This window comes from Pangasianodon hypophthalmus, chromosome 5 (assembly GCF_027358585.1).
Source record: "Pangasianodon hypophthalmus isolate fPanHyp1 chromosome 5, fPanHyp1.pri, whole genome shotgun sequence".
Taxonomy (NCBI): domain Eukaryota; kingdom Metazoa; phylum Chordata; class Actinopteri; order Siluriformes; family Pangasiidae; genus Pangasianodon; species Pangasianodon hypophthalmus.
This window is the reverse complement of record NC_069714.1, coordinates 21,328,704-21,344,726: the sequence shown is the minus strand read 5'-3', so window position 1 is coordinate 21,344,726 and position 16,023 is coordinate 21,328,704. Positions and strand designations below refer to the sequence as shown.

The 16,023-nt window shown below is 38.2% G+C and overlaps 1 protein-coding gene and 1 long non-coding RNA gene across 5 annotated transcripts; both read left to right on the top strand.

The window, feature by feature from the left end:
- The first annotated feature begins 695 nt into the window (after positions 1-695).
- Positions 696-10,990, top strand: LOC113547596 (uncharacterized). Of its 4 annotated transcripts, XR_003404838.3 has the most exons (7): positions 696-756; positions 918-1,050; positions 1,193-1,247; positions 2,223-2,303; positions 7,078-7,132; positions 7,300-8,991; positions 10,539-10,990. It is a non-coding gene; the product is annotated as an uncharacterized LOC113547596 (long non-coding RNA). The 4 variants fall into 4 exon arrangements; XR_003404846.3 differs by having other exon boundaries at positions 703-1,050; positions 7,300-7,376; XR_003404837.3 differs by having other exon boundaries at positions 703-1,050.
- A 941-nt stretch (positions 10,991-11,931) lies between these two features.
- On the top strand, positions 11,932-15,739 carry mnx2a (motor neuron and pancreas homeobox 2a). Its single transcript, XM_026912797.2, has 3 exons — positions 11,932-12,609; positions 14,039-14,199; positions 14,711-15,739. Exons 1-3 carry the CDS (start codon positions 12,189-12,191, stop codon positions 15,056-15,058), a joined length of 930 nt encoding a protein of 309 aa, XP_026768598.1. The 5' UTR covers positions 11,932-12,188; the 3' UTR covers positions 15,059-15,739.
- Positions 15,740-16,023: the final 284 nt, after the last annotated feature.

The window sequence follows — 16,023 nt, the reverse complement described above, 5'->3', positions numbered from 1 at the left end:
GCCCTCTCCAGCAGCAGCCTTGTCCCACACGCGCCTGCCATCCATCATGTTTTATTATGGTTTATTTAATGTAGTTAATACACACCATTCTAGACCCTGCATCATTGGAATATGCACTATCAAATGAAAATATCACCCAATTTTTTTTCATAAAACTCATTATACCATTCCATAGCTAAGAAATGCATCACATGCTTCCCAACTGTGTGTGTGTGTGTGTGTGTGTGTGTGTGGTTGGGTGGGTGGACGTGTGTGTGAATTTTAATTCAGTGCTGTGTAAGTTTATTGTTTTTCCTTTAGTGCGATGAATCGAATGGAGTCCATAAACTATCCCTGCAGCATATTGATCTGGTGATGAATCAATTAGTGAGTTATTTAATTAGCCAGGCATTATGGGTCAGTGTTGAGTGCCTTTGATTGCGTGGAGTTGCCAGGTCCTCCTAAATCACCCATATGTATTTGGCATAGTGGGAGAAGTTCTCCCTTAGCAACAGTAACAGTGATGAAAATTGAAATGGATGAATATTGAAATCTCATCTCGCAAACTGTTAGGAGAGGCTGTCACTGCTTCGAAAATGGAGACGTGTTCTAAATCACTGGGACTGTGTAACCTTGAAATGACAAGCAGGTGTATTGGTCGTTACTGGACATTGACTTTGGAATGTTAGATGATTGTGTGCACTAATCCATTTGATGGAAAGACAGACACAGAGCTGGCTGATACACTAAATAACATATTCACAGCCGGGTTTTCATGTGTGTGGCATGCACCTTCTCTTTTTAAACCCACTTGCTTTATTTACTCTGTAATCCTTAACTGTAATGCATATTTGGATGGCACAGTGGAGCTGAAATGTGCCAGGTGCACTATACTTATTATGTAATCTAATTAAGCACATTCTTCATACTGCTATCAGATGGAGCCCTGGGGAGCAACTAAGGCACAAAGACTGTGACACGGCCACCAGATTGGCCATGGTGTTCAGCTGTTAGCTGATTACATTGATCTCATTGATTTGTTACAGCTTTCCAGTCATTCCATACCCAAAGGTGAGCACTTTATCTTTATATAAACACGTTGGGTGGAGAGCACTATATATTTCACTCGGTAATTAGATGAAAGTGTTCTAAGCATAAACATAAGTATTTTGAGGATAATCAATATTCATTTTTCTAATTAATTATTGCACAGGTTTTTGTGTTTCTATGAGCTGTAATATTTCTTCAGAGGTGCTTTTACTTAAAAGGTAAGTATGCATTGGCTAACTAACTAAAAGATTTTTTTTTTTTTTTTTTTTTTAGCACTTATGGCTTCTTTTTCTGGTATTTTCTCTGTGAATGTTTCTTTATTTGAGAACAGTGAGTAATTACTATAACATGCCAAAAATTGGTTTTGACATATCTCTACAAAAGTCCCTATAATAAAGAGTCTCTATACTATCAGAAAAAATTGCTAAGCTGTACCTGGCCTTGTCATTCTCATTTTTTGTACCTTTAGTGTGTATCTTTTACATGGTAATGTGTTCCTGTTCACATGTAGTATATATAAAAATTATTTAAGCTAGATAATTGGACCTTAAGGACCACTCTTCTACCTGTAATTAACTTTTAGAATAATACTTTAAAGGTACACTACAAGCAGTTTAGTATCTTTTTTTCTAAGACAATATTTCAGAGAAAGTTCAAAGTAGAACTCCTTTAGGAAGTTAAGACCCTGTATTCTATCCAAAGAACCATTTTAGAACCTGAGAAAGAAGCATTTTATAAGAGATTAGGAGGGAAAGACCACTCAGTATTTGTAAAGGGTTTGGTTTAAACAAGCAGATTTGAAAATGTGTATGCAATCATTTTGCCTCTGCATAGCAAAAGTACTAAATCTGCAGTAACTGCATATTGTAGAGAAGGGAAGAGAGGATATTTATGTCCAGTGAGCGAATAAGTACTTTGATAGGGTCTAATTGGTGGATCAAGACTTCATTAAAGCTGATTAAGAGCAAGAGCTGATGAGATTACATGGCATTGCAGAGAAACAGAGAGCAATGGCCCTGGCAGGGGGAATTAGCTGATGAATACAGGCAAGGCACTTGCAGTGGACAGAGGAGGAGCAATCCTGTGATTAATGTGTGGTTGTGGGTGGTGGAGTGTTTGTGTATTGTGTCACGCAGTTGTCAGAGAGTGAGTGAAATGTCTTCATCAATTTGTACCCATTATCATGTCAATAGGCAAAGAGGAGGAGTGGGGGGTGAGGCAGACTTGTGCACGACCCATCTGCATGCTCTTGCTCTTCAAATGCTCTGCCGAAGGTGCTGTATCTCTCTCTCTCTCTCTCTCTCTCTCTCTCTCTCTTGATCCCATCACTCATCATTCACACAAAGACATACGCCGAGTCCTCTTACCGTAAACCTCTTTAATTTCGCTGAAATAGTGTGCTGACAAGGCGCTCATGTTGATTAAATAAAAAAGCAGGCGGTGTCAGAACACCAGGACATCGCCGTGCTACTTGTTTTATTCATTAGGATGGATGGGTGGAAATGTTACACGATGAAACGTGTCACTAAAAGCCATCAATGCACTGAATACGCTTGTGCCCTGCACTGTATGATGCAATGACAAATGATGGAAAAGGTTCCTCTCACTGAGGATATGACCTCCTGGAGTATGATGCAATTCAGAACTTTACTGTGACTAATTCAGAGGCTGTTGCAGAAACAAAACAGTAGTGTAATGTCCTCAGAAAGGATTCCTCAAGGGTTCTCTGGGTGTTTATTTGTGTTGGGTTTCTAAAAGAGCCCTACTTGGAACCTTCTCTGAATGGGAAGAACCTTTCTGAGTGGTCCAGTATAGCACTCTCAAGGGGTCTCCTTTGGGGAAAACCCTTAAAGATTGTGGAACTCTATAAAGTGGCTCCATGTAGACAGGGAAACCCCAGACAGTTCTAAGAGTGTCCTGTTTTAACCTAGTTGTTGAAACTGGATTATTTCTGCATGGTTGTGTATCAACCTTTTAAAAATACCTCAATGTCACACACAGGTTATTAATTAAACCCCTCTCACCTTAATGCATTATAAATGTCTGTACTAACTAGCACATCTTTGTGTCCTAGCAATCCTTCAGCAGGTTGTTGCTCATTTGTAAAGTGCCTCCAGTTCAAGGGCAGGTTGAGTGTGACTGATCTGTGTGGCAGTGTGGTGTGAGGGGCTGGAGAATTGGTTCCAGCTGGATCTGTGTCTGTGGGAAACATTGATAGCTACAGTGCTCTCCTCGTCGTTACTGGCCCATTTTGAGAGTTGCCGAACAGGTGTCTTATCAGCACACGCTGATGCACAACAGGTTTTATCTAAAGCCAGAGGTCAGATAAAGTTTGCCACAGAGAGGTTTGTGGCACATTTCAAGAGAATTACTGGCTAGTTTCCTGTAGCCTTGGAGAATTCCCACATATTTGTACGTTTGGTTGAAATTTGAGACACTTGCTCTGTGGGTTAACAAGTTCACATCAGAAATGCAGATTTCTACCTCCTCAGTGACAGAGGGTTGAAAAGATTGTTAAACAAATTCATTTTATATTTACATTTATTAATTTGGAATATAAAATTGAAAGATAATACAATACAAGGAATGCAGGCCTTGCTCAAGGCCACAGCATTGGCTCTCTGACAGTCTTGGGATTTCTGATCACTAGCTCTGAGCCTTACACACATGTATTTTAATTAACAGGATTTACAGGTTTATGCGATGTAAATTTAATGCTTTTTTCACACAGATAATCAAACGATACGAAAAACAGGATAAAGTGTTTAATCAAGATGGATGAATTAATAATAGTGAATAGTTTTGTGAATTTTCTTTTATCAGGGTGTCAGTTTTTCTGTTACAGAATAATATTTAATTCCTTTAATTAATATCCTCAGTTGTGTGTGTGATATATGTGATGTGATCAGTGTGTAAACAGCAATGTCCAATTATAATGAATGATGACAATCCAGCCTTTGATACACACCCGTTGAGCTTAAGAAGCACTTCAGCATGAACACAAGGCTTAAGGAGGCATTTTCATCTTCTGACACAATATCATGGCACTGCACCATTGTAACAGTACCAAAAAGACATGCATAAATACCATTTTACCATTTAACCATCATTCAGAAAATTATTTAAGTATTAATTTAATTATAAATGAGTGAGTACAGGGTGCCCTGAAATGGATTGGTGTCCCATATAGAGCATATTGTGAATTTTGTTGAACAAACATGAATGAAAGTGAAGCTGTACAAATGAATCCCTGCCCAAATGCGTTTTAATATAAAAAGAACAGTTAAAGTTTACTTTGCCTGTATAGTATTTTAATGGGTGTAACAAGGGCAGATTAGTGATCTACACCAAAGACAGCCAGTGAATTCTAGCAAATGGTTAATTTATCTCTGAATGGTGGCAGGTTGCCTTGAAGAAACAGCAGATTTTCATTTGACAAACCACCAGATGTGCTCCCTAATAGTGCTGTAGGATTTTAATTAGTTCGATTGCACTAGGTGCCCTGTCTTTAGGCCCACTCTAAGGAATTCAGAGGTTGAGCAGTCTAACAAATGGCCTTTCCATTGAATACAGGCTGTTTGGCTGGTGCTCGTATTCTCCCCCTGACACGCCCCATCTCCTCCTCCTCTGTGTCTTCCCCAGGTCAGTTAGCCAAGAGATAATTGAGAGATGTCCAAACAGTAATCGCTTATCTGCCTGATTGACCTGAAGCCCTATTCACAAGGAAGCAACCAAGTGACATCTGTTAACTCAACTTGAAAAGGAAATTGCAGGCTACATTTGTTTAAGCGGCTACACCCTGTTTGTTATTGCTGTGTCCTTTGGGCTTCCAAAGAACCATGCAACTTTTTGAGACAAAGGAAACAAAGGATCCTATTATTAGGATTAAGCAATTCAGTAGGTATAGAGTAAGTATATTTGCATAATGTTTTATATAAAACATTCATACGAATTCATACGAGGATTCATACGAATATAATGTTCAACTCAGTCTTCCTGTAAAGCTGCATGTTTTTGTAAGTGTGACCTTCCCAGGTTGGACTGCTGCATGGGCCGGGCGTAGTTATGTTCTGTCTCGATAAATCATGTGTCTTAATCAAAGCTGAGACCTCCTCCATCACATCAGTGCTGCTCCCAGCGCGCCTTGCAATGTGCTTAATGGAACTATTTATTTCCATAATGCCGCATTGTCGGCACGTTGTTGCGCCCCTGGGCCACACAGCACTGCACGGACGCCGGCCTGCCAGAACCCACTGGGCGTATTGTGTGTTCCAGCCCAATCATGCTCTAAAGCACTCCCAGTTAGATATAAAGAGCTCCGATCTGTAGCTGTGCCAAATAAACTGTATAGCACGTAAGGTGTAAAGAGAAGTAAAAAAATGCATAATTAATAAAAGCAGTCCCTTTAACCCAAGTCAGTTTTCCAGACCAATGTGTATAAATGATTCACACGGACAGGAAACGGTCTGGCAGCAGTCTAATCGTAAATGCCCTTACTTATAAGTGTACTGCATATGAGAATGAAATTATGCCTTCTTACTCCCTACTCTGTTTGTCGTATTAGAAACGCACCAGCCTGAGAGTGATGAGTGTGTGAGGGTTGGTGAAGTAATTTGTAATCATTAGCCAATAAAGTAGTTTATATTATTTTATATTTATAGTTTATTAGATTTATATTTCTTAGTCCATATTCTTTTATTCCACATTTGTTATTCCAAATATAAGAGTATGAAATATTTCTTATTCCAAATATAAATTAATAAAATATTTAGTCCAAGTATAAATGTATGATATATTTGTTATTTCAAATATAAATACATGAAATATGTGTTGTTCCAAATATAAAAGTATGAAAATATTTATTCCAAACATGGAGGAGGGTCATGACAAAACTTTGATTTACTTTTGATATACCATAAAAATATTGTGTTTTTGTATTGTTGTCTTGTTGCAGGATACACTAACATTTCATTCTTACCTTCCTGGAATTTTTTTTTATTTGTAGATCAATTGTAATTCTTACAATTTTAAAAACATAGTGTGTAAAAAATATTAATGATTTTTGGAGGTTCCATAATAGTTGCAGTTCAATAGAATCTAAATATTGTATGCATTTTCCCATACATTAAAAATCTACAAGATGAACGACTGAGACTACAAAACACTTGTGTATGTTGCTCTGAATAAGGGAGTCTGATAATGCTTTCAGTGTAAATGTAAATAGTTTTGATTCAGTCTTGTCCGAGCTTCTCAGTATACAAATTAATACCACAGAATGGCAATCTGTTCGTTCTGCACCGTTTTGGCCTGTCTTGACTATGATGGTTCATTTCTTATTTAAAGTTTTATTGCAAAAGGTGGCAAAGCGCCACTTCACAAAAAGCTCTTCTAGGGCCACTAACAAATGACTTTTGCAACATGATCAGAATTAAAATACACTGCTTTGTCGCATGCTATTTGTTATGTAGGCTGGAGAATCTCATTTTCGACCTTGCGGGATCACCTGGAGAGAATGTTTTGTACTTTTTCGTGCATTTTTAAATGCATGATATAGGACTGATATATACGAATGCACATATCCAGATCTCTGACTTTGAGTAACTATAAGGTCATGGCCATGAATAATATTCTAAAGTAGTCAGTAGAGGTTTCCTTTTGGATGGCTGTCCAATGGCTTGGCTCTGAGACCTTTATTCTCCCCTTGCCCTTGACTTAAGGGCCATAGATCAGCATCAGCCAGATTATTTAAATACACCTGACAGCACCATTTAGACTGAGAGGCACTCCGAAAATTGCAAGGGATCTTGCGAAGTAAATATTGCCTTTTTAACGACAACTTTAGGACAGAGAAGCTCAGATTCCCAAAAGTATATAACATTAGCTTGCTGAATATGTTAATGAATTCCTGATGGAAGAGGAGGTGCTGTAATTTATGGATGGCATTTTTATGGTGTAAAAGCAAACACATAATGAGAACAGCTAAAGATATACGGTACATGCAAATTGCATTTGTTTAATAACTGCATTTATTGTCATCTGTAAATATAGGTAGACAAAACGCATGAGTGTATGTTAAAGGCGATTTGAGCTTCATTGTATACAGGTAGAAAACCCTTTTATTTATATTGTTACTAAACCAGCCCTTGCAATTCTCTCTCTTGTAATTTTTTTTATGTGCTAAAACAGCTTGCTCCAGTCATCGTCTGGAGCATGTACTGAAGAGGTGAGCTATGGTTATGAATTACTGCTGTTTATTCCTTTTCATTTCAGCCACTGTGGAGACGCTCCTGATTAAAAACCACAAACTCTGTCGGTGGGTGGAGCAGGCCATCACAGAGCAAGATCAGGTGCCATGAGCAGAACAAGCATGGCTAATTGAACTGTCATGCACACACACATATATAAAACAAGGGAAAATTCCTGAACTGTCTGTGGTTTTCTTGACATAGGACAGTGCCCTGATTAGATATTGGAGCAGTAATCTTATGCATTGGTGTTCTATCGCCTGCCCCCAATACATATACACAGCTACACAAAGGACATGACACACACATGTTCACTGGGGCTGTGATGTGATTTCTGTTCTGCCAATTAAATTTGGCAAGCACAGATGAAAACTCTGGCCATATTTTAGGAAGCTGTCTTATTAGACTTGGTTTCAGACATTGGCGATATCTCATGAGCACTGTAAAATGTCACTCAAGAATAGGGAGGAACATTTTGATTGCACCCAGATCTGATATAGGCATGTTCTTCCCATGGATATTCTCTTTGTTCGCCCTTTGCTGAAATTCAGCATCTTTTCCATCTGCATATAGATCACACAGCCATACCACCCACAATGCTCCAGCACAAACGTCTGAACTGACTGTGAGTTTTCTAAGAGCAACAGATGCTAGCGACAGCTCTCAGTACCTAATTATCCACTCCAGCCTGGCTTTTTATACAGCATGTGCACGTGTGTCTGTTCCACTTTTCTGCTTGAATTTAACTTGTCGACAGGAGGATTTGCCAGTAATTGTCCGGTAACACACCCCTTCAGCCTCCACTATTGTCTTGCCGTCTCTGCACGGTGGCTATCATTAATCAACCCATTGAGGAGCGAGCTGAACTCGCTAACCTGCACCGCCCAACCCTAGTTACAGAGGAAGTTTTCAATTTCCCTGGTAAATCACAAGGACACAAGGGCCTGACAATAGGGCATATATGTAAAGTATGAAAATTAAAAGAAGATATATAAAAGATATAGGTTGTCTAATAGTGGTGGTTGCAGCAGGGAGGTGGTCATTTTTATTTCCAACAGATCCTGAGGTATACGAATGAAAGGTGTTGCAGTGATACTCGATGGGACAAACAGAGAATTCCAGAGCTGTAGCTCTGGGTCTCAGCAGGGATCAGGGTACGACCTAGTGCAACTGGTGACACGGAGAGGTCAGACAGTCACGCAGGGGGCAGCCTGTCACACTGTGCTACATTTGTGTGTGAATAGTGGTCCACTGAATACCACTTCTGCAATTTGTTCTGTTCAAATGCTCTTGTTCCCCTCTGCACAGTCACTTATAAGTCTGAACGTGTTTGTAGCACTGCTGTGTACTTGCACTTACACCAATCCTTGTGTTTATTTTTTACTTGTGCTTTTTCTGTTCTTATCTAGAGTTAGTTGGTTGAAAATCATTTCAACAACTGTATATTTGTGATGTATTCTGTCTCGCTGTCTCTAATAGCTGATGAATAAATGTAACTTTACTTCAGGAAACAGAGACAGACTTCCTTTTTTTCAAGAAGCATCTAAAAATATTATTAAACATGAACCCGACAGGCTTATACTATAAAAATAAATTCTATTTTCATCAGGGTTGACAAGACTCTGTTTCAGGGCTCAGCAAGACGAAGAGGTTTATTTTCTTCTTGATTTTAAGAGCTTTCCAGGTCTGTATTAGGACAACACAATGCTTGCTCTAGGTGAGACTCAATTCAATTCTCTAGACTCAATTCTCTCTTGATGACATGTATGTACACAGAAGAGGAAGCAGATCAGATGACTGGGTGAAAGTAATTATGTACCTTTGAGTGTAAGATAACCTGTTTATTACATCTGATATCAGCACAGCTGCACACAATTGCTTTATTTTCAGTGCCTGACGTTGAGCCGTTAGCTATAAATGATCATTCGACTGTCGTAAAGCACTCTGTAGTTCAGGTGCTTTTGTTAACTTTATAATGAAATAAACAGATGAGTATTACTTTGGGAAAAGTGGTTTCGATAGAACCTTCAGATAACCACTAATAATGACTGTGTTTAGTGTCATTGCATTAATGATTACCCAGGTACAGCACTACTTGTTGATTGGAATTATTGCATTGTAAAAGAATCATCATTATTAAAAATCATACTATGTAGTTAGTTAAAAAATTGTTTGAACTACAACATTCTATGCATAAAACATTTAATTAGGTATCATGTTTAAACTTAAAATAAAATGAAATTAGCCTATATTTAGCTAAGATACATTTTTCATTCTAATTAAAGTTCTATGATAGTGCTGTAATTTAAAAAATTGATGGTTGCAGTGAAGTGATTGTCAGCAATTTTCCTAACATTTAACCAGTCATTTAATTAATTAGTATTTTAATTGCATTTTGTCCCTTCTCAATGAAACTAACATCTGTTTAATTTAGCCTCTTTGTGTTTTGTGTAAACACTGCACTGGTTAATGACTGACAGGTACAGGTCTAATAAATTACCTTTATCTTCTTAATGAACTGAGATTAATTATGTTCTCAAGGTCTTGCCTGGGAAAGACCCATTCTCTCTTCTCTATCTCAGGTTTGTAGGTAGAAGTAGTTTTAATGCACAATTTAACATGCAGTGTTTCTTGTATGTGTTTCATGGCAGAATCTAAACCAAATTTCTTGCTTCATATTTTAAAATATGGATTAAGTTTAGCTTGTAGATTTTGCTATTTCTTTTTCTTATAGCGAAATATATCTTGTCCTGATGCCGATAGCTGGTGAAATCATAACTGGACTAAATTCTGATCTTGTTTCATTATAGTACTATATGCAACATTTGAAATAATTACATTCATCACTCTGTCCCCAAATCAAACCATTATTTAGGGATGCTTATAATAGATATTTAATGTAGCCCTATTTGGGCTTAAGTTTGGCATTGTTTTTTTTTTCTTTTTCTTGGACTTGAGAGATAGATGACTTATTGCTTGACAAACTTCACATAATCATGAGGAAATAAACTCTTGTGCTTAATAATAATTAGTGAAAAAACCTTGCAGTGTTTATTACATAGAGACAATAATAAGGAAAAATTAAACCCAAAGATAAACTCTTCCTTGATGTTTAATAAATTTGGCTAACTTTAAAGATTAAGGTTAAGAGAGATTATAGAATAAAAGCACAATACACTGTATATGCATTGTTAAGTTACCTTCAAACATTGACCTGACGTGGCCTCATTAGTGTAACACCTGTTCATGAGTGTGTGTTTGCAGGTGACAAGGAAAAACTGGGTGGCCGTGTACGCTCACTGAGCTGCTTTCTGTGGGAAATTGCCAAGCTGATCACACCTGGTCTCAGTGAGGGGTGGAAGAGGTCAACTTGTCCATCATTCCTTCTCATCAAGGCCAGCAACAGAAATGTTGTTCCAGTGGTGTTTATAAAACTATCGAATACACTGACTGCAACTCACCTTCTACCATGACTTCGTGTTTACCAGGTCGCACACTGAATATGTCTTTTTAGCAAATGGGTACTTCCCAGAGAAATGGCTTCATTTCTCATTTGGAGAAAGAAATCTGCACTAGTTCAGAGAGATTTGCTCAACTGTCTGTGATGTGTCCATATTTTTTCTTTTAGTCTTAGTGCTTTAGATAAAATAGGCTATTTAAACATCTATTCCTTATGTTTTGAAATAAAATATTTATAATATGTGCACTGTTTTTTTTTATTTAATTTTTTATTTATAGGCTAATATTTTGTCTACTATTATAATGTATAGTAATATATCAATTAAATGTATATTGGCTGACAATGTAAGTCTATGAAGATTAAAATGCAAAGTGCCACCATTTAGTATTATTCTTTTAATTTCCATTGGCAGGTTATTTCAGACATTCCGAAATATCATTGATTTTTTTTAAACTTCTCCAGTGATGTGTGTGTTTTACTGAAATGGCAGTTTACTGTAGGCTGTGTGAATGTTATTGTGTTGCATATCATGCTTATGAAATGTAACATAACTGAGTGCGGGTGTTTTTAAGGCTCCAAAATCCTCAGCATTCTTATTCCAAAAAAAAAAAAAAAAAAGCTGTGAAACATAATTTAAAACAACAACAAAAAAAATACTATATTATTTAAATAAGCAGACTAGAATGTTGAGTCTCACAATGATGTATTGCATTAGGGTTATATCTGTTATTTCTTTTGATCTTTTTTTTTTTTTTTGATTAGCTAATACTACAGAATTTCGGGAATAATAAATAAATTGATTTTTCATCTGATTGCAGCTTTGTCTTGATTATTTTGCTGATGTATTTTGAGCACAACGTCCATAGTTTCCCACACTGAAATGACAGCCTTTTTTTTTTTTTTTTTTTTTTCTTTGACTGAGGGACTTGACTGGCAGCCTTCAGTTTGGACAGTAAAGGAGTGGACAGCACGCATTCCTGAGTAATTATTAATTAATCCTCGCTGTATACAGTAAGTGGTGGGGATGGTTTGGGCTGCAGGGCTTCAGAGCACTAAATGCGCGGGTAATTAGTTAATTAGAAAGCGCGGGAGGGGCTCCGAGCTCTCAGGTCAGCTCGGTCAGCCAATCAGAGACGCTTTAGGAGTGCGAGCGCATCCAAAAGTCGGAAGCTGCACCTGCGTTTAGCACTAACGCGCGCGAGATCGCTTACATCCGGACGGATTAGGAAAGAGGAAGGACGTCGTGGTCCTGACAGAAACCAGCGCCGACGTGTTTGTCTGTTTATAGCCTTAACACTTATTTCAGCTTCGACATGATTAGATGAGCAGTTCTTCCGAGCAAAATAAATAAATGAATAAATAAAATAAATATTATTAAAACATAAGCGTATAAGTTAGAAGTAATAAAACAAGCCCTGAACGGAAGCGCGCAGGTTTAAGGCAGCAGGATTGTCATGGATAAGTCGAAGAACTTTCGGATCGATGCTCTGCTGGCGGGAGAGTCCCAGCGGAGGAGAAGTCGGGACTCTGATATACTCGATGTTGAAGCCACTCTGTGCAAGCGATCAGACAGCTCTCCGATCCGGAGCAGCTCCAGTGTGCTCCAGCAGCAGGCAGGAATCGTGCCCAAACCCGGCCTGCTGTCCATCCCTCACCCGGGACTAAGCGCGTTATCTCAGGGCTCGATCGCAGGGATGTACCCGGGCCCGGTGTGCTCTCTGAGTGCGCTGGGAGCGCAGCATGCCGCGTTCCCCTATCCCGCCTTCACTCCGCCGCATCCCGAGCAGCTGAAGGCCGCCGCCGTGGCGGGACATTTCCCCTTCGAGCAGTGGATCCGCGCCGGCATCATGGTGCCGCGACTCGCCGACTTTAACGGTACGTGCAGGAACAGCGCAGAAACAGTGCGGTGGGAATTCTGTACAGGAAAATTAAGTGGGGTTTAGTGCACCGAGCTCACAGGGAATCAAGAAAAAAAAGGGCAGTAGATTATGGTATTGGCTCCACTTGAAAAAAGTCACACACAAAGTCTTACAAATATAGCATACACAATAGCTCGCAAGTATTCTTCTTTCTATTTACTTTTTAAATTTAAAAATTTACATTTTTCATTTTTATATAAATATATATATATATATAGACATTTATCTCTTCCTCGTCCTTCTTCTTCATTATTATTATTATTATTATTGTTATTATTATTATTATTATTATGAAGGCAGAGAGATTGTGCATGAATGTGTAAATATAAGGAGTTTTTCAGCAGTGGTTTCTCCTGTACTTACCTACTTCCGCTCTGTGTTGTATACGGAGCTTCCTGCAAGTTTCTCACGCGCGTAAAGTTTTCTTAGCAGTAGACATTTGGTAACCCTAAATATTTAACAGGAACATTTATCAGGAAATGACGTAAATGTGCATCCTATTTCCCCGCGAATTCCATGTAAGTGTTGTTTTATATCTGTAACTAAACTAAGCACTTATTAATCTACAATAAAATATTGTAAAAATTTGAAGCGAACAGACTTATTATTATTTTATTTTACCATTATTTTAATTATTGTTATTGTTCTAATATAATATTATTTTATAATAAAAATAATAATAATAATAATAATGCTGAAATAAAAACAATCTGCATTAAACTGAGTATCTGTTAATAATAATAATAATAATAATGATGAAATTGTAATATATAATTGCCAGTAATGTGCCAATAGATGACTCATTTGTACTTTTCTGTCCACCTCCATAAACCATCACAATATGAAAATAAAAATATTATATGAAGAGTAATTGATTTTATGTGAGATATATTAAATGAAATTCAACACTGTGACCTCCTGGAGCTGTAAATATTCTCTACCATAATTGAATCAGTGTTTACTGCTAACTGAAGTATAATGTAAGCGTTTTATTTTTAGTCCTTTCATTTTGTCATAAAGGACAGCTCCATTAAAATTGCCTTTGTCTGGCAGAAAACTATAAAGAAACACTTAATCCGCTCTGTACTTTGTCAATAAAGTTTTCTGGTAGCATTTATTGAGTTTTCATTAAGTTAATGGTGCTCACTGGTGTTTTATTATCCCACTAAAGCAATATCTCTGGACCCTCTCATCAACAATAAACCAAAGTATGGCTGTTATCATTAGTGATAGAAGGAGATGAGGGGGGCAGTCAGTGTGTTTCCTCTTTTGTGTTTTACAATTGGTCTCTTATTCATTTTTGTTCTCTTTCTCTCTCTCTCTGTCCTTTCACCTCTGGCCTTTTTCTCTCTGCATTCTTCGTTTTTTCTGTCTTTCTCTCACAGGCTCTCCTCAGTCAGGCCTGATGGGAAAATGCCGTCGACCTCGAACTGCTTTCACTAGTCAGCAACTACTGGAGCTGGAAAACCAGTTCAAACTGAATAAATACCTGTCGCGACCCAAACGCTTTGAAGTGGCCACTTCGCTAATGCTGACTGAAACGCAAGTGAGTTGGGGAACTGCACTGTGGTGTATTTCATTTATTTAATCTGAAACAGTTGATAAAAGTATGATTTGTTGTTTTGCACTACACTATACATTTCAATCATGAGACGACTTCTTTTGCCATATAATATACAGTTTCAGAAAAAGCATTGGCATTGGGGTGATATCATCAAGGGTACGTTATTTGTAGCTTTAGTATGTATCTTTTTCTTGCAAACTTGCATGAAGTGCATCTTTCAATTCCATGTGCAACTATATATTTTAAATCATTTTTAAAATTAAACTATATTCACATAACATGCTAAACTACAGGTACAAAAAGGGTACCACCCCAGTGACGAGACAAAGTGCAGGAGCAAAATTGACTTTTTCTTCTGAGAGTGTAAATATAATAAATTAAAGATCACATTTGATCCCGAAACCTGTTCTTTTGCCACTGAAGACTTTTTGCCTGATGCATTGATACTGAGTCCCACACCATGACTGAAGTTGTCGCATTAAATCACGTACAGGTGAAAATCTGGTTCCAAAACCGACGGATGAAATGGAAGCGCAGCCGAAAAGCCAAAGAGCAGGCAGCACAGCTGGAGGCTGATGGCAATCAGCAGGCGAAACGCTCCAGCAAACCCGGAGACCCTCGCCGCTGCAGCACACAGGACGACGATGAGGAGCTGGAAGCTGAGGAGGAAGAGGACGAAGATGAAGGCTTCGGTGGTGCTCTAAACGGCAGCGTGGGCCTGCCTCACTCCTCAGACTTTCTCCAGCACAGCTCCGAGTTGAGCTACAGCTCTCATAGCTCTTACTCAGACGACGACCTGGAAGAGATTGGAGCTGACCGGAAGATTGGAGTAGGGCTATGAAGATGCAGTGTAATTATGAGTTATTTACCCATTGTGTAGTCCAACAGCTTGCTGCATCCATAGCCTTCATCAGAGACTTTGTACTTACAAAGACTGAAGCCATGCACCAAAATCTCTATCTCTTATTTATCTATGTGGCAGCCTTTAACTTATAAACTGCTGTCTTGTCCCAAGTAGGAATGTTTCTCTCTGTAAAAATGTCTTTGTCCTCTGTGTTCGGGTGAGTATTTTGGGATATGCAACCTGTGTTTGAGTAGTAGAACCAAAATTTCTACTGCATGCAATCCAGATGCTTACTTTTGTACATTGATCTGTACATACACGTGAACAAAAACATGTGTAGCTATGAACTACACTGTGCTCAATGTGAACGGAGGGTTACTGTGTGATGCAAAGCTTTTGTTACACAGCATTTTTCTCAGAATCCGTTGACTGAATAACACAGCAGAACTTGTAAATCCTCACCAATTATAGAGAAACAGGAGCAAAAAGTGGAGCGATGTGTTATTTAGTCATTAGTCTTTGTCATGTTTGTTATTGGTGGTGTTGTCCTTAATGGTATTTAAGTATTATAGATTATATCTAATTTATTCATGGTAAAATGTACACAGTGAAAATTCACAGCAAAGAAAATGTCTCTGTTAAATTAAAAGCAAAAAAAATAATAAACTGTAAAAATTAGACTGTTTACATTGTGGCTATAATTTCTCCTTTAGATAAACATTTCGCCCTGTGTGCATAACTGTGTGCATTATGTACTGAGGTATAAATGTGTGTTTGGCACAAGGAGCACAGCCCTGATGATTCAGTGCTGTAAATGATCATGACTGTAAAGCAGCAGGCAAAGTTATTTGTTCCTCTTTCCACGGGCCCTCCCTTTTCTCCTGTTTAACCTCCACCTGACAAAGATGGTGATTAAAGCGCTGGAGAATCTGCGCTGCATTATGAGCAATCTGCTCATTATT